This window comes from Hyaena hyaena, unplaced genomic scaffold (assembly GCF_003009895.1).
Source record: "Hyaena hyaena isolate Hyena2069 unplaced genomic scaffold, ASM300989v1 scaffold_55, whole genome shotgun sequence".
Taxonomy (NCBI): domain Eukaryota; kingdom Metazoa; phylum Chordata; class Mammalia; order Carnivora; family Hyaenidae; genus Hyaena; species Hyaena hyaena.
Genome location: NW_024080687.1, coordinates 4,182,870 through 4,206,805, shown reverse-complemented (window position 1 = coordinate 4,206,805; position 23,936 = coordinate 4,182,870). Strand labels below are relative to the sequence as shown.

The following is a 23,936-nucleotide window of genomic DNA, read 5'->3' as shown; positions in this document are numbered from 1 at the left end:
GAATACCTGAGAATTCTTTTTTTTTTTAATTTTTTTTTTTAAATTTATTTCTAGGAGAGAGAGAGAGACAGCGTGAGCAGGGAACGGTCAGAGAGAGAGGGAGTCACAGACTCTGAAATAGGCTCCAGGCTCTGAGCTGGCAGTCAGCACAGAGCCCGACGCGGGGCTCGAATCCACGAACCGTGAGATCATGACCTAAGCGAAAGTCGGACGCTTAACCGACGAAGCCACCAGGCGCCCCCCTGAGAATTCTTTAGACTATCTATTGCAACTTTTCTACAAGTCTAATTAAGCCAAATTTTTTAGAAAGCGAGGCTTCAGGTCACTGAACTTGTCTGAGAGTCCCCACAGTTCTCCATTTGGGTCTCCTACTCAAGTTACTACAAAAAGGCCATTGTGCACAGGAGTGTCTGATACCTTGTTGTTTATGAAGCCGCTCCAATTCAGTCCTGAGGTAGTACATCTTCTTCTGGCGAGCTTCCCGGTCACTCTTTAGCTTTTCCCTCTCTTCAATAACCTGCAAAGTACAAAACAGTAAGAGTGTCCTTCAGCCTCCAACATCCTCCCCTTTCTATTGCTCTCTTCTCTAAGTCCTCATGCCAGATGATATCTGAATCCAAGGACCCAAATGTCTACACAGAGAAGTTCTGACTTTATAGCAAAGGAGGTATTTCAATCTCATCCACATTCCAGAACAGAATTATCCTTTTCAGAGTTACATTGTCCAGAAAGCATTATTTTTATGCAGAAAGCACTATACTATTAATGTTAACCTAAAGGCACTGACAGCAACTATTAGACAATGGTTCTGAGCTCAAAGGGAGCCATCAAAAGGGAATTAATGAGCGTTACAGGTTACACACTGTATTAGTTGCATTACATAGATCCACTTATTTAATCCTCATGATATTATCCTTGTTTTACAGTAAGAAAACTGAGGTTGTGAAAGATAAAGTAATATATCCAAGGTCATACAGTGAGAAGATTGAAATTCCAGGCATATTAGATAAATAGATAGATAAGATAAAATCCAGGTATATACATCCTAAAACACACAATGTTTCAACCGCATTACTACTAGTTGATGGAAAAAACAAATACAGCTTGTCTATAGCGGACTAGTGTAGAAAACCCGTATAGTATCAGCCCTGACTTAAGTGCTAGGATCTTGAAGTAGAAGTAAAAGAAAACACTCAATCTCCAAACAGCGTCTGTGCAGTCTCAGGTTTTGTCTGTATTGAACCTTCCTCCTCTTTTCCAAAAGACTTCAACAGAAGACTGAAGCTTATAGAGTACCCAAATGTAATGAAAAATTAAGAAGTGATTTTTGTTTTTTCAAGAATTAGCTAAATTTCTTTTAAACTGGAAAAAAACGACCCCCATTTTTTCCTTTCCTTTTTTTCTTTAGATTTTAATTATTTTACTAGCAAACCAAATTTAATACACTACATTTTTATGTTCCTAAACAAAGTGAGTCATTAGTTACTAAGGGCCTTTACATTAAAAATACACAATAATTTTTCCATTTGAAGTCCTGTTGTTCTATCTTCCTCATCCCTACATAATTTTTACCTGCTGTTTTGAAATACCTAGTATTATTACATCTTTACCCCAGCCACTGTTCTCTTCCTATACCTGAGAACCCAATGAACTTTGCAATATAAAAACTATTTTTTAAGTGTCAAAAAATATGTTGTATTCTTGGACTCTAAAACCAACCAGAAAAAGGAAAGCTTATTTCCTAATTACCAGGCAACAACCAGGTATTAGCTTTTAACCCACATAATCACTAAAGGAAAAGGATCCAAAATTCACTAGGATGAAAATACCAAAACACTAGGATGAGATTTACCGATTCTCCTTCACCCAATCCAATTTTGGTTCCTCACTCCCTAATGAGGTCATATTGAAAACTTCAAGGCTCTCAACTCCTACCCATTGTGTTCTAAGGCCAATAATTCTGATAGAGAAATAAATTTAAAAAAGAAAAAAGAAGTCAAGCTATTACAGTGGGACCTAGGGCTAGAATTTAGTTTAGTCCTAATGAGAAAATGTGAGAAAAACAGAGGGGGTATATACATTACTTAGACTGAGGACAGCAGCCTCCAAAAAAGGCCCTTACACCCTCTAAAAGACAAATACCAATTTGCGTTAAAATAGAAGACTCAGGTACAGGATGCCCAAAGCTAATATTCACCTTCTGCTTCTGGGAAGCACGGTTCTTCTCATCAGAGATCTTCTCTGGATTGTATCTTATGAGTGATGGTATGGCCACCTGGACAGGCACTTGGGCAGTAGGAATTGAGCCTAGCACTGACTCCTCCTGCTTGGGCTCATCAGGAGTCACAGTGGGGATTACACGGAGATTGGGACGGCTACGAGTAGCTTGTTTGGTAACTGGTAGTACCCTGTGTGGTTCAGGTAGAGAGTGGTTTGATGGTTGAGAGGCAGGGTACATGGGCCACCTTGAGGCTGCATATGCCATGTAGTGCCTATAGGCATCAAAGGAAGCAGGAGGAATGGCAGGTCCCTGGTAGTTTGGAGGTATCCGAGCTGTAGCAAACTGAGAGGCCCTTGGCATATGAAACTGTGATAAAGAAGCAGGGTGTGTAAGTCTAACTGGGGCAGATGGGGCTGATGGTAACATGCATCTGACTGCCACAGATGACTGAAACCCACTGCCAACCACCTCTGGTCCTGTAATAGGACCCACTGAATGGTCAGACTTTAGGAATGGGGGGCTGTTTTTTGTGAGCAGGTAAGGGTCTACAGGGGAGACTGGATGTGGATGGGACACCTCTGGGGAATGGGTATTGCTATGGTGTGCCTCTCTGCTCTCCAGTCTGTGAGGGTCTGAGGAGTGCCGATCAGCTGAGAAATGGTGGTCAACTGAGGAACAGTGTTCTGCTGAAAAGTTCCGGTCAACTGATGGACGGCGGTCAGCAGAGGAACGTGATGGTTTCTTGCCATGAAGTCGTTCCTGAGTGCGTGCAGCCAGTTTACTAATCTCTGCTACCCCAATATCTAGCCCAATGGTCTTGAGCAAGTCATGAATCTTGGCATATTCTGGATTGCTCTCTTCTATGGATTCTAGTTTTACAGCTGGAGCTGGAGAGGGCACAGAGCTTGCCTTCTGTCTCATGACTTCATTCTCAGAGCTCCCAAAGGGCTTTGGTGGGGATTCTGCCTTTAAATCCTCTTCTTCGTCCCCATAGAGAAATTTCTCCTCATCCTCAATGTCAGGGAAACTACGGCGCCTTTTTTCCTGTGTACTGGTAGAATCTACCAGCATGCTCAAAATGCGGGAAAAACCACTGCCATCCTGGCTAGCTCTCTCATGGGGCAGCAAGAAGTCTGTGTGTCGTTCAGGCCCCTCAGCCTTCATATTCAATTTTCCCTTGTGGCACAGAAAACTTCCAAACTTCTCTCTGAGAGGACTGTTGTCTTTGGGCATCCCAGGGAGGGGACCCCATTGATAGAGGTTGCTCTGAGGTTCCTTCAAGGTAGTCTCTACCATAGTCCCCTTGGTTTCAATCTCTGAGGCAAAAGCAGCAATAGCACCACTTAGTGGAAGAGACGGGTGACCAGAGTAGACAGGGTGATCCTGGCTGGAGCTGGTATTGCTGGAAAAATTCTCAATCTGCAAAGACAGACACAAAGATTTAGCCTCTATGTAGAATCTCAGAAAACTAGTAACTGAAATAAATACTTAAACACTTGGTTCTTCTTGAATAAACAGGGTGATGCTAAGTATGAATGAAAGGGAGGTACAGTATACTTAGGAAGGTTCAAGATTTGGGTCTCCATCTCTCCAGATGCTTCTGCTGTAGCTAGGGACACAGGAAATAAGGTAGATTGGCATGTATTTTTAGTTTCGCCCATTTGTTGAAGTCCTTGCCAAGGAATACAAATTCAAAAGAATTTGAGACATATACTCTAGCTAACTTGTTTCTTTTCTATGGGTCCCTCAAAGGGGGAAAAACATGTAAAACTGGAGCCACTTTGATTGAAGTGAGATTAGGAAACTCGGAAACGTAACTGATCAGCCTCCCCTTGCTTCCTTACATGCCCTTAGGTACTTCTTCAGAAACTTTTAGCTCCTAGGAGAGTAGCTAAAAACTAGTCCTCATGCCTGACCATCTTTTCATGGATGAGGAAAAAAACATCAAGGCCCAGTAACTTGTCTAAAAATCACACAGCAAGTGGTGGCAGTGGGCCCAGAATCAGAATCACCTAACTTCTGGTCTAGTGTCTACTAATAAATCTTTTCTCTCTAATGAGAAATGAGGAAAATTCAGATCATCTCCTCTCTTTGCCCTTCAAGCTTCACTTCCAAGAAATCCATATTCAAAGATTCCTATAGGGCTATCCAATTTAGAGGAAAAAAAAAAACTTTCAATAACTTCTCTCCAAAATGTTTACTTAGAAAGCCTAATATATGACAATAGAAGCCCTCAACTGATGCATTATGAGGCCTATAGTTTCCTCTGGACAATCCTGAAACATACTACATTACAAAGATACCATTATGGACACAACCCTCAGGAAAGTAATGGAGTTTTAAGATGTTAGAGGGACTAGCAAGAGATTCTAGAAGAAATGTAGCAGAGACCTGAATGGAAGGCTCCATGTCCACCTCAATCCGTTTCTTCAGAATTGACTTCTTGGGCATCACAGATACTTCCTCAGGCCGATGTAAAGAATACCCTGGCTCTGATGTTGTTAGGACACCTGACAGTCCAGGAATGGGACAGCTAGTGTCACCACCATCAACTCCGACCAGCTCCTGACTCAAGCTCCTACTTCGTTCCTCCTCCTCTTCTCGTTTTCGCCTGGCAAGGTCCAGCTCTCGAAACTCAGGATCTAGAAACCTTGGGCTTGGGCTTCGTCTACGCTGTCGATAGTTGCGTGTCCCTGATGAAAAACCTGAGTGATCACCTCCCATGCTATGTATCTTCTCTGTGTCATCATAACGGGGCCGTTTGGCCTCCCGGCTCCTTTCCTCAGGTCGTACAGAGTAGGAGCCTTTGAGTTTATCTCTATTCCGTTCTGTTCCCCGCAACAGCTCATCATGACAACTGATATGGGGACTATAATCAGAACGATGCAGGAAAGTTTCTCTTGTCCGGTAGTCCTCATCTAGTTGTCCCAAGAAGGGACTGAGAGGTCCCTCCTCCCGGGAAATATATCGTTCAAGACCTCTAGAGCATTGGGAGCTTCGAGTGAAGACCGAATCATCAGTCAGGTCATCCCTGAGGAAAGAGACAAGCGTCAGTGAATACAATGGACTTGCAAAGAGCAAGAGCAAAGAAGCCACTAAGAGGCTGACATTCAGCAAGGGGGCTACCGAATACTTAGGGAAAAAGACAAAAATCATGAAATCCAACAAATCTATGGAAAATTCCTTCTTCCTTTCCCCTGGGCACACACAGCTTCAGCCTCTAACCAAGGGGAACTATTACTAATCTATCTAGACAGACTTCTTAGGCTAATCTATTTGACTAGACTTTGGGGGTGCAGAATATCACATGAGGGTTTGGAAGCTTTGAAAACATCACTACCAGACTACAAAAAATGTCCGTTACACAATTCCACACTACTTTAAATTCTAGCTCTTTGCTATCAAAAGTGTGGTCTGAATCAGCAGCATGAGTATCACCTAGAAACTTTAGAAATATAGATTCTCAAGCTCCATCCAGGCCTATGGATTCAGAATCTACATTATTTTAACAAGATCTTCAGATGATTTGTATGCCCTTTTAAACGTGAGAAACAGGGGCACCTGGGTGGCTCGGTCGGTTAAGCATCCAACTCTTGATTTCAGCTCAGGTCATGATCTCGTGTTCATGACATTAAGCCCCCAATGGCTCTGGTGCTGGGCGTGGAGCCTGCTTAAGATTCTCTCTCCTCCTCTCCTTCTGCACCCCCTCTCAAAAAAATAAATAAATAAATAAATAAATAAAATGTGAGATATATCAGGCCAGGTCAATGGTTTTCAAGTTGTATTATACAGAGACTCTTAAAAGTGCTTAGGAGCTGCCTAAAGGAAGGACAGGCTAAGAAAGCAGAGCCTGCATGGCTCTGGGCCTTCCACCTCACTGAGACCACTGTACTGGCCCCAACTTTTACTGTTTATAATGTAAAGTTCTGTGTAATATACCATTTGGAAAATAAATACTTTACTCTGGGGAAGATTTTTTTTTTTTTTTTTTTAACTACTAAGCTATCTAATTGGCACGACTTTCTCACAAGTTTTAGAAGGTTTTCCAATGCTCTGTTTTGCTAACTTACATATTAAAAACCATAAAATTCCTTCACAGCCTGTTTTGCTCCCTCTTTTCTACTTTGCTGGATATCCACAAGACTCTGCTAATCCTGGGTCCTGGAAAGAGTATGGGATGGTTTGGCTCACTATATGTTTTTATTTTCATAGAAATAAAATGGTCTTGGACCTTTGTGGCATGAAGATAAAAATATAGGACGGGACACCTGTCCTTTCAGCTCAGAGCTCTATACCACACAAAATAGTCCTAATTTTTTGGGGTACTACAGTCACATAGCTTCTCCTGCCCAAAAAAGAAAGTTTCTGATTTAATCATAGATAGAAACAAAGATCCTCCAGCATTCTAAGCATACAACTTTTAAGTAATCTGAATGAAAAATTTATATGTCAGGGTACCTGGGTGGCTCAGTTGGTTAAGCATCCAACTCTTGATTTTGGCTCAGAAGATGATTTCACAGTTCGTGAGCTCGAGCCCTGCATGAGATCATGACCTGCGTTGGGCTCTGTGCTGAGAGTGCAAAGCCTGCTTGGGATTCTCTGTCTCCCTCTCTTTCTTACCATCCCCCCCCCCACTTGCACCTGTGCATGCACTCTCAAAAATAAATACACATTAAAAAAAATTTATGTGTCACTCACATTCCACTCACATTGGTGTTTTCTAGTTTCTAGTACATACTTTTGTGTTTTGTAGAGTTTCTGAGAAATAACTTTTCTTTGATTTTGCTTTTTGGTTGCTTTCTCTGGGACTGAGTTAGCAGAACATCAAAGAGTTGCCTTTTCCTATGAACTTTCTTGTTCTTCAGTGGCACCTAAAACTGCCGCCAATCCTCTAGCATTTTCTTGTTACTAAAAGATGGGACTGCCCCCATTCTTAATAGAGGGGAGAGATGTTTGGGCAAGGGGAAGGAGCATACGTTACTGTGGAGAAGCCCTCACTGACGCACAAAGCCCCGGGGGTAACGATAAGGGCCCCACAATCAAGAGTTGCCTTTTCTTACTCACCAGTCTAGAACTTCATTCAAAGTTTTAGACCTGGGCCACAGCTATAAATAATTTTACAAAAGAATATCGAAGATAAACTTTATCAACTCCTCTAAAAGAGTGCCACCCGTGAGAATCCAGGTTCCTGTTATTCACCTCCTCCCCAAGCATCTGGGGAATTTTGAGGTCTTGATATAGTATAAAACAGGAAAAAATGGGAATGAACCAAGGATGATCTCTGAAATCAAACATAATTAGAGTAATACATTTTACTCTATAGGTTTGTCAGCCATGAACATGCCTATTTCCAGGGAGGAATGTCCATGAGCCACTCCATTACTACAACACCATTTACCATAAAAAAAAGTCTCTGATTGTATTAGTGTAGAGGAAAAAACACAGCAGAGGGGAATGGCAAATTCATCCATTCTTCCATATTTAGCTACCCACTAGAACTATTACATATCGCCACACAATGGCCTACTAGCTCAAGATCTAATCCAACAGTAAATATCAAGAGGCTAGAAATAATGAAATGACTCCCAGAAAGGCTCAATCCAGACTTGTAACCTTCAGCAAAAGATGGCAAAAACACCACAATGAAAAAAGGTATATTAACAGTTAAAAGAATAAACTATCATACATATACATCATGCATGTATATCATGCAAAATAGAAATCATTGACATCTATACAAGCAGAAATCAAGATGCTTATTAGAAGCTCATGTCTTCCTTCCCCAGGTCTCCCAAAAGATAAGAGAAAGAACTGGCTATGGGTAAAAGTGAGCTCTAAAAGGGGCCCCATTCCCTGTAGCTCAGAATAGTCCAGGGACAGACTCTCTCTGGAAGTTTTAGTTAAGTCCAACTCTTTTCTAAATTAAAGTCTATTTAAAAACTTGATAGGGTGCCTAGATGGCTCAGTCAGTTAAGCATCCAGCTTTGGCTCAGGTCACGATCTCATGGTTTGAGTTCAAACCCTTCATCAGGCTCTGTACTAACAATGCAGAGCCTGCCTGGGATTCTCACTTTCTCCCTCTCTCTCAAAAATAAATAAACTTTATAAATAAATAAACAAATAAAAAGGCTGATTTGTGGCTTGCTATATGGGTACATGGGTGCTCACTTGTATTATTCTACCCTCCACTTTTTTTTTGTTTTAAATTACCTTCATTAACCTTCTCATGAATTGGTCAGCATCTCCTCTAGCAAGTAGAGGGGAGCTCCCTCTCTGTACTTTTGTATTTATGAATTGCATTAAGCAAGGAAAAAAACATATAACATATACCCACATAAAAGTTTGTACACCACTGTTCACAGCAGCATTATTCACAATAGCCAAATAGTGGAAACAACCCAAATTTATCCATCCAATCATCTCTGATGAATGGATAAACAAAACACATACAATGACATATTATTGATAGTAAAAATAAATGAAGTACTATTATATGCTACAACATGAATGAATATTGAAAACATTACACTAAGTGAAAAAAGCTAGTCACAAAGAACCATATACTCTATGATTCTATTTATATGAAATGTCCCAAACAGGCAAATCTATAGAGACAGAAAATAGATTAGTGGTAAGCTATGGCAGGTGGCGGGGGTAACTAATAGCTAAGAGTGCAGGTAATAAAACTGTTCTAAAATTGATCATAGTAGTAGATGCACAACTCTGTGAATATACTACAAGTCACTGAACTCTACTTTTTTTTTTTTAAGTAGGCTCCGTGCCTAGCATGGAGCCCAATGGAGGGCCTAAACTCACAACCCTGAGCTCAAGACCTGAGCTGAGATCACGAGTCAGATGCTTAACGGACTAAGCCATCCATGCACCCCTGAACCGTACCCTTTAAATGGATAAATTTTATGGTATGTGAATTATGGCTCAATTAAGCTATTAAAAAATGTATGTGATTAAAAAAAGAAAAAAGACTCTCCAGAGCCCAAACTTCCCATTCTTTTGCTCTGCTGATTCCCCAAAATGCCTGAAGAAAGCTCTTTGCTTCTGCTGTCTTTTCCCTAAGGCAAATCAGAAAGAAAAAATTCTGCTCCTTCAACCTACGTCAGGGCAAGGAGGAAAGTTAAGAATTCCATGAATGGAACATGCAGACTACTTCGTTAACAGGGGAAACTGACCTCACATCCACAAGTCTTTAGAAGCTAACATTAGAGCATGCGCACTCTCTCTCAAAATAAATAAATAAATAAACACTAAAAAAAAGGGGGGAAGAAAAAGGATACCAGGGTCCCAAAAATATTTATTTAAAAAAATTTTAAGTAACTCCTACACCCAACCTGGCGTTTGAACTTAACACTGCCATGAACAAGAGTCCCCTGAGAACAAGAGTAGCATGCCCTAGTGACTTAGCTAGCCAAGAGCTCCCAGGAAAAAAATGTAAAGCACCTACATACAAAGGATGAAAATGACCTGTTTCATTAGTTGAAGTGGATACACCGTGAGGAGACATCATGAGGGCAGGAATGGTCCTATGACCTGGTTTTACTGAACACTAATTATCTACACAAATCATATGGAGAAAAAGTACAGGGGACAAAAAAAAACAAAACTGAAGAATGGGCTGCTACCTCCTTTTATTATTTTTTTTCTTAAGTAATCTCCATGCCCAACGTGGGGCTTGAACTTACCAACTGAAGATCAAGAGTTGCGTGCTCTATCAACTGGGGCACCCCTTGATAGCTCCTTTTAGAACCTTAATCTCATTTTCTCTAAAACAGACTTGTCTTTCAGAAACACATGATTCTGGAAAGAAAATTACTGTCCCAAACTCCCTTAAAGGAAAATTTTAATTTTGACAACTTAAAAAAGGACAATTGGCTATCTGAAGCACACGTGCACAATGAAGCTTATGGAAAGGGGAGGTGACAAGAGGAAATGCTATGGTTATCTCAAAACCTTAACAAGGAAGGAAGAGAGTCACACCAGGCACCACCTACTCAACCATTTCCCAAAATAGAAGCAGCCAGAAGGGCAAGGGCTCTTGCCTCAATTAGGGATATAGTCACATAAACTTAAAGCCCTATGTTCAGAAGATTTTTCTTTTTTTTAATGTTTTTATATCTTTTTGAGAGAGAGAGAGAGAGAGTGAGCACATGCACGTGTGAGCAGGGGAGGAGCAGAGAGAGAGGGAGACAGAAGCTGAAGCAGGCTCCAGGCTCTGTGCTGACAGCTCAGAGCCCCATGTAGGGTTCGAACCCACGAACAGTGAGATCACGACCTGAGCTGAAGTTGGACGCCTAACTGACTGAACCACCCAGGCACCCCAAGATATTTCTATTATATAACATAGAACTATCCTGCCTTGCCTTGCCGCATCAAAGTGCCACTGGGGCTTTAACGGAAATATTACCAAAGAGTAACACTGGTCTTCAGACTTCCTGCCTAGCTGTCCCCCACCTGTCTGCCTATGCTCAGTGTACCACTACAAGTTTGAAAGAACATTACATTGACTTCTTGTTACTGCTAATCATTGGTGAAAACTCACAGTATGCTGGGCAGAAACCACAACAGATATAGTTCCCAGCTCTTAGAAAGGGCTTTCCCTGTACTCCCATTCTTATTTATTTACTTTTGTGAAGTGAGAACCACCTAATGTGATTAGTTACTTCCCACATAGTGAAGTTCCTAATACCTAAGATCTATATTTAATACTCTGTGGAGTGTATTTGTCCTTCCTCAGCATTCCATAGTTGTAGAGTAATGACTGAAAGTAAACATTTTTAAAGAGCTTTAACTTGGGGCGCCTGGATGGCTCAGTCGGTTAAGTGTCAGACTTCAGCTCAGGTCATGATTTCATAGTCCGTGGGTTCGAGCCCCGCATCAGGCTCTGTGCTGACAGCTCAGAGCCTGGAACCTGCTTCAGATTCTGTATCTCCCTCTCTCTCTCTGCCCCTCCCCCACTTGCTCTCTCTCTCAAAATAAAGATATAAAACAATTAAAAAAAAAAAAAAGAGCTTTAACCTTCTACTAACACATATTTAATATAGATACGTATGTTAGACACGAATTTATCTAAAAGCTTTCTGAACCTGTATTTCGGTCTGATCAACCTGAAAACACCATTTAACAAAGATTTCCTATTTTGTCCAGAATTTTCGTTTGTAGAAAGGATCCTAGTTCCAGTATTTTAGAATCCTTACCATCTCAACTGTTTATGTTTATGTTCTGTTTCTGTCCCTTCAGCTTTCCCCTTTCCAGATGGACCAGAGTGACATCCAAAAGTCTTTTCTTCTACATAATTCTTCCAGCAACAGAGTCTATGTCCATATACTCTCCTTACTTAGAAAGCCTTCTCCAATGCTATACTTTATACTAGACATAGGGTATAACTTCAGTGCTGGCATCACTCTTTCAAATACATTATTCAGAAAAAAACAGCTTTTCTAGCTTCAAGCACTATTATAGTGTGCCCTGCCCCAAATGAAGCCTACCTGTCCACGTCCTCCAGATTATCCACTGGCGACCCCAGTCGATCACTAAGCCGCCGCCGTTCCGGTATGCCAACACAGAAATGGTCATTGCCAACAGTGATTCTTAAGCTCTGTTCCAAAGAAGAGTCAGAACGCAGACCAGGAGAGCGTCTCTACAAAGTAAAAGATGATTTCATATTCTACAGGATCAAAACATCCCTACACCCCAAACTGTACTCCTCTGTAGTCATAAAATTATCACCCAAAAAGGAAAGAAATGGCTATGGGAAGATACTACAAAAATAAAGCATATTTTTAAAAACTATCATTTTCTTAGATGAAAGACCACACTTCCAAGCCTCCCAATCAGTGACCCCTCATTCTTTCATTTACTGGTACTGGGCATGGGACTAAAAGAGTAAATTGAGTCTGTTCTCAATCTATACATTTCTGGTGAAGCAAGCAAGCAAAAAACATGTTTTGTGTGTGTTTTTAAAGTAACTCTGATAGCAGTAAGTGCTATAAAGTCATTAAAAAGCAACAATATGAAAGACATTAGAGAAAAGGAACTACTTCAGATAGGATGGTTAAAGACCGCTTTTTCTGAGGTGATATTTAACCTGACACTTGACTGATGAGATGTCAGCCTTGCAAACAGATAGAAGTAGGTTTCTGGCAAAAAGAACAAGCTGTGTAATAAGCTTAGCATGTTCTGAGTAACAAAAAGACAACCAGTGTGACTGTAGCGAAGTGACAGAAGACAGGAAATTTGGATTTTATTCTTAGTGTAGTAATAAGCCACAGAAGGATTTCAAGCATTAGAGTGGTATGGCCTGACTACATTCTTCCTTCAGATCCTTGCATTGCTCATACTCTCATCTCATTCAAGTCTTTATTAAAGTCACCTTCCCAGGCCTTCCTTGGCTACCCTATTCAAAATTATTAACTCCTTTCTCTGTTTTTGTTTTTACTTAGTACTTAATCCCATTTAACATGCCAAAATATTTTACTTCTCTTATTATCTGACTCCCCCTACGAGAATATAAGCTCTACAAGGGCAGGGGTTTTTGACTGTTCACTGTTGTATCCCCAGTGCTCAGAACAGTGCCTAAGATGGTAGATGCTTAATAAATACTTCTCAAATGTATAAAGTGAAGATTTAAAAAATTTACCTTGATTGCTAAGTACAATATAAACTAGGTGGTAACAAGAATGGAATGTAAAGGAAACTAAGGCAATAATCCACTCTAAAGGTAATAGGGCTTAGACTAATGGCAGGTGGACAGTTTGGGGGATGTATCTTGGAGGTAGAGCTGACATGTTAAGACAGATGAAGTGAATTCGACAGTTTAGACTTGGGAGAAAGGAAATGATCACTATTTCTGGCTGAGCAATGGGTGATGTCACTGACTTGAGAAGTCTGGAGCATTGAAGAAAAGGGAAGCTATGGAAACTAGTATTCAACTTTCTTAGCTTCCTCTGCAAAACTGCTTGCTTCCTCAGACTATAACTGCTCAGCTGTGAAAATCTTAACATAGTGACAAGTCAATTCACCTAAGACCAGAGTACCTAGAGCATATCAATACTTTTAGAGAGTCACCAGAGAAAACAGAAACTTTGTCACGGGATTTAAAAAAAAAATGATGAAGTGAAAATAAAAACAAATTCCAAAACACTAGTCCCAGGCCAGAGGCAGTTACGGTGAGAGATCAATATTATGTCTAAACTTCTCTTTAAAAAAAAAAAAAGATGTTATTTTTAAAGTAGTCTCTCCACTCAATGTTGGACTTGAACTCATGACCCTGAGATGAAGAGCCCCTGCTCCACAAACCAGCCAGCCAGGTGCTCCTAAACTTAACCTCATGTTCCATTCCTTTAGCAGGGAAACATAACCGTTAAAATCATGGATGTTGGGAACCACATTCAGGGAATGAATCACAGCTACACCACTTTTTAGCTGTAGGACATTGCTTAAAGTTGCTCAAACCTCTCTGGATACCTCAACTATTCAGTAAGGAAAAATTTTAACTGCCTCGCCTCAACGGGTTGCGGGTGTTCAAAGGGAATGTGTAAATGAAGGTCTAAGCATAATCCTGCCACATAACTCAGTAAGTGGTGGTACTTATTGCAATGACTGCTCTGTATGCACAGTTCATTTCGGAGTAGCGCCAATTTGCTAACAGTTTACACTCTAGGTGTCTTCGCTGATGGGGTTTGGGCAGCCCTAACTGGCCACAAAGACATTTCAGCTTCTTTTCCAAGATCCACGGGGCAGCTCAGGTCTAAGGGGATACCAAACCACGGAACTCTAAGAGAAACAACGACTGCTGAACAAGTTAAGTACCAGCCACACAGTTTGGAGGACATTCCCCTCGCCCTGGCAAACTTTTCCGCATCACACCCAGAGTCAGAGAAACAGCCTATTCCTGAAATGATGCATTGCCTCCCGAACTAGGCGCCCGTCTAGGTCCCGAGTCCGTTATTGTGCAAAGACGCTCCCAGGGCTGACCGGGAACCTCCAGGTTCGGACGTAGCCGACGGAGCCCGTGGGGGGGTGGAGGGCCTTAGATCCTGGGACTCTGGCCTGGAGGCCTCGGGGCCCCTGTGCTGCGGGCGTTTCTGGAAGCGGGAAGCCCGGGCGAAGGGGCTAGGGCATAGAGGGAGTCCCGGTCGGGGGGTGGGATTACCCGGCTGCCGCTGTCGCCTGGATGGTCTCCACGGCCGTCCCGGGCGAAGTCGGCGCGGGACTCCCCGCGGCTGCTGCCTCGGAAACCGGCCGGGCCCGGCGGGAAGAGTCGGCGGCTCCGCGGCGGCGACGGGGAGCCGCGACGCGCCCGCGGCGGGGAGGGGGAAACGCGACGACCCCGCGGCGGGGACGGCGAGGCCCGGCGGCCGCGGGGCGGGGACGGGGAGCCGCGGCGACCCCGCGGCGGGGACGGCGAGGCCCGGCGGCCGCGGTGCCCTGAGGGCGAACGGGGACGACGAGCCGGGTTCCGAGACGAAGAGGAGCTGGAGGGCAGCGGCGAGGAGCGGCGAGCCGGGCCTGAGGAGGAGCCGGAGCTGCGGCCGGTGCGCGGGCCGCCCCCGCTGCTCTCTTTAGGCCGGTGCGAAGAGACGGAGGAGCGGGCGCCGCTGCGGTACATGGCTCTGGCAACAGCGGCCACGGCGGCAGCTCCGACCCAGGGGCGCCCTGGACGCGGGGCCCCAGCGCGCCGCCGCAGCTGCAGCCACGGCCGCCACGCGCCGCCCCCGCAGCCGGAGCCGCCCCCTCCCCTCGGCCCCGCGCCGCCGCTGGGGCCGGCCGAGCGCGCGGCCGCGGCTGGCGGTTGGACGCGCGAGCACGCGTCCGACACACCCCCCCGCCCTCCGGGGCTCCCCGCTCCTCCACTCAGGGAGCGGCCACAAGAGCCTGAAGTGGGGAGGAGCGCAGAAGCCGGAGCGAGGCAGGGCGAGGGGAGGGGAAGCGGACGCGCGACCTGCGCCCCGCACGCTCCGCCTCCGAGCCAGCAAGATGGCGACGGCTGAGCCGCCCACTTCCCCTCCCCCGGCGACCACGTGACCTCAGTAGCCTCTGCGCTGTTAGTCCGGGACGGAAGAGGGGTTTAGCCCGAGTTGGACTGGCTGTTTCGGGGTTGCTCCAGGCATGGGGTAGTATCTGGTAGCATCTTCGCCTTTTTCCTGTGCTCCAACCCTGCTAATTTAGGTGGGGACAGTAAGTGGTTATAAGTGATGGGGATATAAGTAACCCCAAAATGTTAGATATGGTGAACGTTATGACAGAGAGTGACCACCAGCGCCTCGGCCCCCACAGTAGCCGCCTCATTTTACTTTCTATTTTGTCTAATCTCTGTCGATTGAAGTTGGAGACGAGGAAATGCGAAATAGGGATAGGTCTTGGGGGCGAGAGTCAAACCCAAAGCAGACATCAGAGTACATTGTTCTATCAACCAGAATACATATGGTCCCAGGGAAGGTCACTCACTGCCAAGGGGGTCCATATCATGACAGAAGCCTGGAGAGTTTTTTGAGCAATTCAGATCCCCCAATCTATGATCAGAATTTTCCTGGACGCCAGACTGTAGTAGTCCCCAGTCTCAGAGCCTGCACACTTAATACAAAAGTGAAGAAAAAGTCAACACATAAAAGAAGAAAAACCATGGTCAAAACAGGAAAAAAAAAAAGTTGACCAGTTTTCATCTATCAACTAGAAACAAAACATGAAATTGGTATGAAAGATTTCTGATTTACAAGCAAACGCAGAACAAACAAAATCTTAATCATAAAATATTTCCATCGTCTAATTTATATATTACAATATTAAATTTAAAATATATCCAATTTCATGGCATTTGGTTATATCGTAGCTCAGTAAGAATAAATTTTTTACTAATTTCTCTTGCACAGAGCTTAGTTCACTCCTTAACATTACCTGCTTGCTCCCTATAGGCATTTGAATTTTTGATTCCTGACTTTTGGGTTTCAGGGCTTAAGGTCTTCATTATGTCAAGGTTATTAATGTATTCCATATATTTTTCAATACTTGAATGATTTTGTTTTCCATATGTAGTTTATCTGGAATTTTATGTGCGAATCCCCCCCCATAATCCATTAAGTTAAAATTTTAAATTACTTTTTACAGATAGATAGCCAATTTTGCTCAAAACATGAGTTGGGATTACCTGTATGGTGGGAAGTCAGAGTGAGGGAATGAGTTACCCAGCTAATGAATGAACTTTGCCAAATGCTCATCAACTCAATTTTGTTTTCTTTTAGCTGTGTAATTTAACAGTAAAGAGATTTTGTTAGAGGAATTTCTTTGTGAAAAGAAAACGAAATCTCAGTATTGTTGATGAAAGTAAAAGCCAGTAAAGCAGTCTAAGAAAGCAATGGCTCTTAACCAGAATATACGAGTTATATATAAGGGTTTTGTACATTTAGAACATATTTCATAATGTGTGCTGTGCAATAGAGACCTCCACTCAGAGATTTGATTACACCAGCTAAGTAGCATAAAAGACTTGTCAGATTGAAAATGGGGAAATCTCCTGCTCAAACTATAACCTAAGGCCTGTTTTTTAAAACAATAAACTTTGTAACTGCCTCTAAACAGTAGGCAGTCCAGGTAATATAGCAAAAGAATGTATAACTGCTTCTATGTATGAAATGTCTCTGGGTCACAAGACACTTAAGCTTAAATTGTTTTCCAGGAACTGAGAGGCCCACTTCCATCCAGTTCATACGGGTCTGACCTTCCTACTGGGCCTGCACAAATCTTCATAGGTGACATTTTGATGTCAAGGAGCCTGAAATCTGCCCCCCCCCCCCATCACGTCAATACCCCATCTTTGAGCATGTGATATATGAAGAAGCGTGATGATGGACTGCGCCTGCCTAAATCAACAATTCCCAGACCTTTATCTCACCCTCTCTGGCTTCCAATCACGTTCCCCCATGCTCTCTCTAAAATCCCATAAATACTCAAGAGCCCTTTTTTTCGAGAAAGGGATATGAGAGTTGTTCTCCCGTCTTCATGCTTGGCTGCCTTGTGAATAAATTCCTTTCTCTGCCACAAATCTGCAAGTCTCAGTGACTGGCTTGCTACGCATGGGGCAAACTGAACTGGTTAGGTAACAATTGAAGGGTGACAGTCACTGTAAGTTAAGCTGCCATAGAAAATAGTTCAGAGAAGGGGTGCCTTGCTGGCTCAGTCAGTAGAGCACATGACTCTCAATCTCAGACTCGTGAATTCAAGCCCCATGTTGGGCATGGAGCCTACTTAAAAAAAATAAAATAGTCCAGGGAAGATGATTTTAGTCATCTCTAGCTTGGTGCGATTAGGAGATCTGGGAGACCTTAGCAGGGCTCATTGATAATCTGTTTCCTCTCATTTGGGGCACAAAGAAAAGGACATTTCCTTCCCTCTTTGAGAAAGGGGGCCATGTGACTATTTTTATCCACTGTAGACTGTGAATGGAAGCACTTCCAGGCTTGATCAAGAAATAGTTATAAGATTTCCATGCTCTTTCCTCCCTTGCTGTGGCAACTGAGGAAGCCATAGGTTACAGATGCTATGGTCATAGCATGTCAGCCTGGGCCCCTGACTGTGTAGAGCAGAGTACCATCCCCAACCCTGAGCTGAACATACACTATGAGCATGAAATGAAGCTTTGTTATGTAAAACACTGAGATTTTGAAGGATAATTTGTGACCACAGTATGACCTTGACGAATGTGACCATTACAAAGATTTTTATTTTGGTTGTTTTGTTCTTTTCTCCTCTGTATTTTCTGACTTTTGGGTCATTTATATAGTTTATATAAAATTAAAAATCCATAAAATTATTTTAGTGAAAAAATAATTAAAAATTTGCCAGAGAGGTATGTCCTGCCTTTTTATTAGCCTATATATGAATTTCAGTTACTCATGCTTTTGGTGAGATCTAAATAAACATGAAGAAAAGTTAAAAGATATTCACAGACACTTGGAGTCAATACATTTTATTATTATTATTATTATTATTATTAAAGATTTTATTTTAGGGGCACTTAGGTGGCTCAGTTAGTGAAGCATCTGACTTCAGCTCAAGTCATGATCTTGCAGTTTGTGAGTTCGAGCCCTGCATCAGGCACTGCCCTGATGGTGCTGAGCCTGCTTGGGATTCTCTCTCTCTCTCTCTCTCTCTCTCTCCCCCCCTCTATATCTCTGCCCCTCCCCATTCATGTGTGTGGTCTCTCTCAAAATAAATAAACTTAAAAAACATAATAAAGATTTTATTTTTATTTATTTTGAGAGAGAGAGAGAGAGAGAGCATGAGTGGGGGAGGGGGAGAGAAAGACACACACAGACACAGAATCCAAAGCAGGCTCCAGGCTCTGAGCTGTCAGCACAGAGCCTGACAGGTACCTGAACTCACTATGAGATCATGATATAAGCTGAACTCGACTGCTTAAATGACTGAGCCCCCCAGGTGCTCCTAAAGATTTTATGTTTAAGCAGTCTCTACACCTAACGGGGGCTCAAACTCACATCCCAAGATCAAGAGTCACACACCTCACCAACTGAGCCAGCCAGGTGCCGCTGGGGTCGATACACTTTAAGTCAGGATTAGTTAGGGGCACCTGGGGGCTCAGTTGGTTGGGCTTCAGACGCTTGATTTCAGCTCAGGTCATGTTTTCTTGGTTCATGGGATCCAGTGGGCCAAGTCAGGCTCTGTGCTGACAGCTTGGGATTCTTTCTCTGCCCCTCCCCCTTCCCTACTTGCACTCGCACACTCTTTTTCTCAAAATAAATCAATAAACTTTAAAAAATATACAAATAAAAAAGAAATCAGAGTTAGTTATACTCTATTTCAAATTGTTCTCTTCAATCCTTCTCTAATACTGAATAACTATTTTTACCAAGGAGTTTGGCCTCCATGGTGTAACTCTTCTGCTTCCCCTTCACATCTGTGCCTTATGCATAGTTCTTTCCATGGCCTGCATGAAACTTCTTGCAGATCCCTTCACTTTTTAAGTATTTTTCAGACACAAGAATAGTCTTATTGCAGTAGTGGAAGTGTTTTGTCCAGGGTAACAAGTATCACTCTAAACCTCAGTAAAGCTCTATGTTTTTCCCACTCCCCAGCTCTTGCCAGTACAGGTGGGAAATTCTCTGTGACGAAGGGAGGGGTTCCCGGCTTCTCCACATCCCTGCCTTTACTCCTCGGTATATATTGCTCCTCTCCCACTGGCCAGTTGCTGTCTCTGAACCGCCCTCCTCCAGCATTTGGTGCAGGAAAAGAAAGGATTAGCGGGAGAGGGCCATTTTTCCTGGGTGGTGCAGGATACTGTTATCTTTGGGAGTTGGTTCCTCATGGACATAGAGGATTCACAAACATTGGATCTTTCTCTCGTATGTTACCTTTGTGGGCTTTTTTATGACTCTCCTGCTGGGACCTCAGTGATGCCTCTTTTCTGGTTGACCACCTATTACTTTTTCCCCATAGTCCCTGGCCTTGTAGAGATTCATCCCACATAAAACTCACTCTCCCGGGGTCCCTTTCCTCTCTGGGCACACATCATGGGAAAGATCCTTTCATTTATTTGTTTGTTTGTTTTAAGTTTTTATTTAAATTCCAGTTAGTTGCCATACAGTATAATATTAGTTACAGGTGTACAATTTAGTGATTCGACACTTACAACCGTCGGTGCTCATCACAATAACTGTACTCTTTAATCCCCATCACCTATTTACCCCATCACCCCACCTGCCTATTCTCTGATAAACATCAGTCTGCTATCTATAATTAAGTGTCTGTTTCTTGGTTTGCCTCTCTCTCATTTTTCCCCATGCTCCTTTGTTTTACTTCTTAAATTTCACATGGTATTTGTCTTTCTCTGACTTACTTTGGTTAGCATAATACTCCAGCTCCACCCATGTTATTGCAAATGGCAAGACTTCATTCTTTTTTATGACTAATATTTCATTGTATATATACACTACATCTTCTTTATCCATTCATCAGTTGATGGACATTTGGGCTGTTTCCACAATTTGGATATTATAGATAATATTGCTATAAACATTGGGGGCATGTATCCCTTTGGATTAGTATTTTTGTATTCTTTGGGCAAATACCAAGTAGTGCAATTGCTGGATCATAGGGTAGATCTATTTTTAACTTTTTGAGGAACTTACATACTGTTTTCCAGAGTGGCTGCACCAGTTTGCATTCCCACCAATGGTGCAAAAGAGTTCCCTTTTCTCCACATCCTCACCAACACCTATTTTTTCTTGTGTAGTTGATTTTAGCCATTCTGTCTAGTGTGAGGTGACATCTTATTGTAGTTTTGATTTGTATTTCCCTGGTAATGAGTCTGTTGGACATCTAGATGTCTTCTTTGGAGAAATGTCTGTTCATGTCTTCTGCCTGTTTTTTAATTGGATTGGGAAGGATCCTTTTAAAATGATTCCAGGTTAGGGGCGCCTGGGTGGCTTAGTCAGTTAAACGTCCGACTTTTGCTTAGGTCATGATCTCGCGGTTCGTGGGTTCGGGCCCCGCGTCGGGCTCTGTGCTGACTGCCAGCTCAGAGCCTGGAGCCTGTTTCAGTCTGCGACTCCCTCTCTCTCTGACCCTCCCCTGCTCACGCTGTCTCTCTCTCTCTCTCCTAGAAATAAATAAATAAATAAATAAATAAATAAATAAATAAATAAAATGATTCCAGGTTGGTTTCTTTGTAGGGACACTTGGCCCACAGGGCCACTTATGCATCTTTGCCCAGCTAACAAGGGCAGTACAGCTCACTCTCTATCCCACACACCTTACTTGCCATCCCAGGGAAGCAGTCAGCCAGCACCTTGCTTTTGAACTTCCTCAGGTGGGAGTTAGGATATCAGTCCCTATGGACTTCCAAACTCCAGGAGATATATGCCAAACATTCTGAAAGGCGCTAGTGGAGGCCTCTAAGTCACTTGGCTTTGGGCAAAGGGAACAAACCTCCTCCCTCCCCAGAATGGCGAAGAGAAAATTCAGAGCCCAAAGGTAACTTCCAACACAATCCTCATTCTCGTATACAAACTGTAAAACATTAGTAAAGCGGGCAGACTGGATCACAATCTCTTCCCATTTCCTTTGGAGGTGGATGGTGGGGGAAGGGGGTGCCTAGAATCTATTGTGTTGCTTTCTGCTTTTGAAGCCTTTGCTGAAACTCCAAAGACAACAGGGAGAATCTAATTAACATCCTGTCACAACTATTGTCTGTCACCAATTCAAGAAACTCTTACTAGACCCCCAATGAAATGGTGAAATGGGTACACACACACACACACACACACACACACAAACTGCAGCAGACATATAGCAATAACAGATAAAATCTGAAAAGGGAAAAGAGACCTAGGCTTTAAGACATGATACACCTATTCCCTATGAATATGTGCAAAAGAAACAGACCTTCCTAGGCTTTGAAGTAAGTCTAGAGGTAAGGGTAGCAGTCAGAGATTTCACTCTTGTGTATGGAGATATAAGATAAGTGCCTCACAGGAAGTGGAGGAGCTGGGCCAGGTTTTCAGCTTGAAGCCAAGGACACTCCAAACCGTACATGCAACCTGAACACAATTATTGCCAAACTTCTACTTGGGGCTATAGCTTTATGGGAAGCTGTGTGCCAAGTAAGTGGGAAGACAAAGGTGTTGACAGTCTTCAGATGAGAATTGAGCTTAGGCACTCCCTGTTCCACAAGCGGAATGGCTGTCCCTTGATATCACCAGTTCCTATATGCTAGCAATAACCAAATTAGAAAATATGATTTTACGTTAAAGATGATGGATTCAATCCATGCATTATCACTATTAAGTCCCTAAACCCCTCTAAAATGACAGTAAAGGGTTTCATTTGTCTGTTTTTTAAGGTGTATACTCCTACATGCAACCCGTAAATGTGAGGGAGATAATGCCCCATGGGGTGGAATTCTGATCAGTGGGAGACAAGAGCCAATGAATAATTTTTCTCCATTTCTGCCATTATCTCACCTCTCTCAGGATGGTTTCGAGAGGCGGTTTGTTTATTGAGTACACAGTCCCCAGATCCAACAGTCACTTTCATTTAGTGGCTGCCAGGTATCTGATAAAACATCCTCCTATTGAGTTCTCCTTTCTTTCCTGTATCACTCCCCTTGTCCCTCACACCTGCTAGCTGGACTCCCTAATAATACAATGAGTCTCTGGTTTAGTGGGAATCAGGCTAACACAACTGACAAGGAAAAGACTGATACACTTGACTTCATTACAACGAAGAGTTCCTGCTCATCAAATGGCGCCATTAACAGAATGGAATTTGAAAAGGTACATGGTACACATAAAAAGGACTCATATATATAATATATAAACAACAGTTATAATATGAGAAAAAGACAGACACTCCAACCAAACATGGACAAAATATTTAAGTGATCAAAAGTGGAAATCCAAATTGGCTAGTAAACATGTAAAACCTCACAAATAATCATAAAAATGAAAAGTAAAACCATAATGAAACAACATTTTACACTTACTAACAGAGCTAAACTTCCAGATGTTGGCAAGGATGTAGAACAAGGGACATTCACACACACTGCAGATGAGAGTGTAAGTTGGCACAGCCCCTTTGAAAACAGTTTGGCATTATCTACTAAAGTTGAAAATGACTATTTAATTCTATTCCTAAGTATATATCCTAAGAAATGCATGTGTAGATATATGAGGAGATGTATGGAAGAACGCTCACAGAAGGGGGGCGCCCGGGTGGCTCATTCGCTTAAGGGTCCAACTCTTGATTTACAATCAGGTCGTGATCTTATGGTTGTGAACTGTCTACTGACAGCACAGAGCCGGCTTGGGATTTTCTCTCTCTCTCTGACCCTCCTCCTGCTCACAGTCATTCGCTATCTCACTTTCTCTCTCAAAATAAATAAACATTTTTTTTAAAAGGAATGTTCACAGAAGCTTTATTTGTAGTAGACAAACAGTCCACATATTCTTCCACAGTAAAATGGATTCATTTTGGTATGTTTATAGAATGGCATACTATACAGAGTTGAAAATGAACAAACTGCTTAATTCAATAACAGAAATAAATTTTAAGAATGATATTGAGGCAAAGAAAATAAATACAAAAGTACTACATACTGCATGATTCCATTTATAAAAAAGTTTTTAAACTGGCAAATTAAACCATAGTGAATAGGAGTGCATTCTTAGGTGGTACGTTATAAACAAAAGCAAACTGAAAACCGTAAGAATCAGCATGGTGGTCATCATAAGTGTGGAAGGCGCTGTGATTCAGGAGAATGGAGAGGGGTCTTTTGGGGTGTTGGCATTGTTCCAGATCTTTACTTGGGTGAATGTTTTTCCACAGATATCAGCTTTTTCATAACTTAGTAAACTGCACATTTATGTTTTACGCCCTTCTTATGTATAATATAAACATTTTTACAATATAAAAGGGTTAAAGAGAGAGAGAAGACAAAACTGTAGCCTATGAAATTTGAAGTTTAGATGGTATTATTTTTGTGTTAGCGAGCAATTTATGTTCCTAAGATGTGGTAGGCAGCCTCTAAGGTGGCCTCCCAATGTCTCTGTGTCCTGGGATTCACATCCTTGTATAGTCCCCTCCTAGAAGGCAGTAGGTTTGGTCTGTGTGACTAACAGAATATGACAACTTAGAAAATAATTTAAAAATTAACACTTAATAGAGGCACCTGGCTGGGTCAGTCTGTGTA

The 23,936-nt window shown here is 42.5% G+C and overlaps 1 protein-coding gene and 1 long non-coding RNA gene across 2 annotated transcripts in view; one reads left to right on the top strand and one right to left on the bottom strand.

The window, feature by feature from the left end:
* Positions 1-14,893, bottom strand: part of ZNF318 (zinc finger protein 318) — a 28,227-nt gene extending 13,334 nt beyond the window's left edge. The window contains exons 1-5 of the mRNA XM_039231109.1: positions 14,388-14,893; positions 11,722-11,873; positions 4,613-5,252; positions 2,198-3,640; positions 418-517 (exon numbers count right to left, since the gene is read on the bottom strand). Of these exons, the coding sequence (XP_039087040.1) occupies positions 418-517; positions 2,198-3,640; positions 4,613-5,252; positions 11,722-11,873; positions 14,388-14,843 (2,791 nt within the window). The 5' untranslated portion in view covers positions 14,844-14,893. The remainder of the gene's footprint in view (positions 1-417; positions 518-2,197; positions 3,641-4,612; positions 5,253-11,721; positions 11,874-14,387) is intronic.
* Positions 14,894-15,137: 244 nt separating this feature from the next.
* On the top strand, positions 15,138-17,273 carry LOC120231246. Its single transcript, XR_005528288.1, has 2 exons — positions 15,138-15,403; positions 16,908-17,273. It is a non-coding gene; the product is annotated as an uncharacterized LOC120231246 (long non-coding RNA).
* The last annotated feature ends 6,663 nt before the right edge of the window (positions 17,274-23,936 follow it).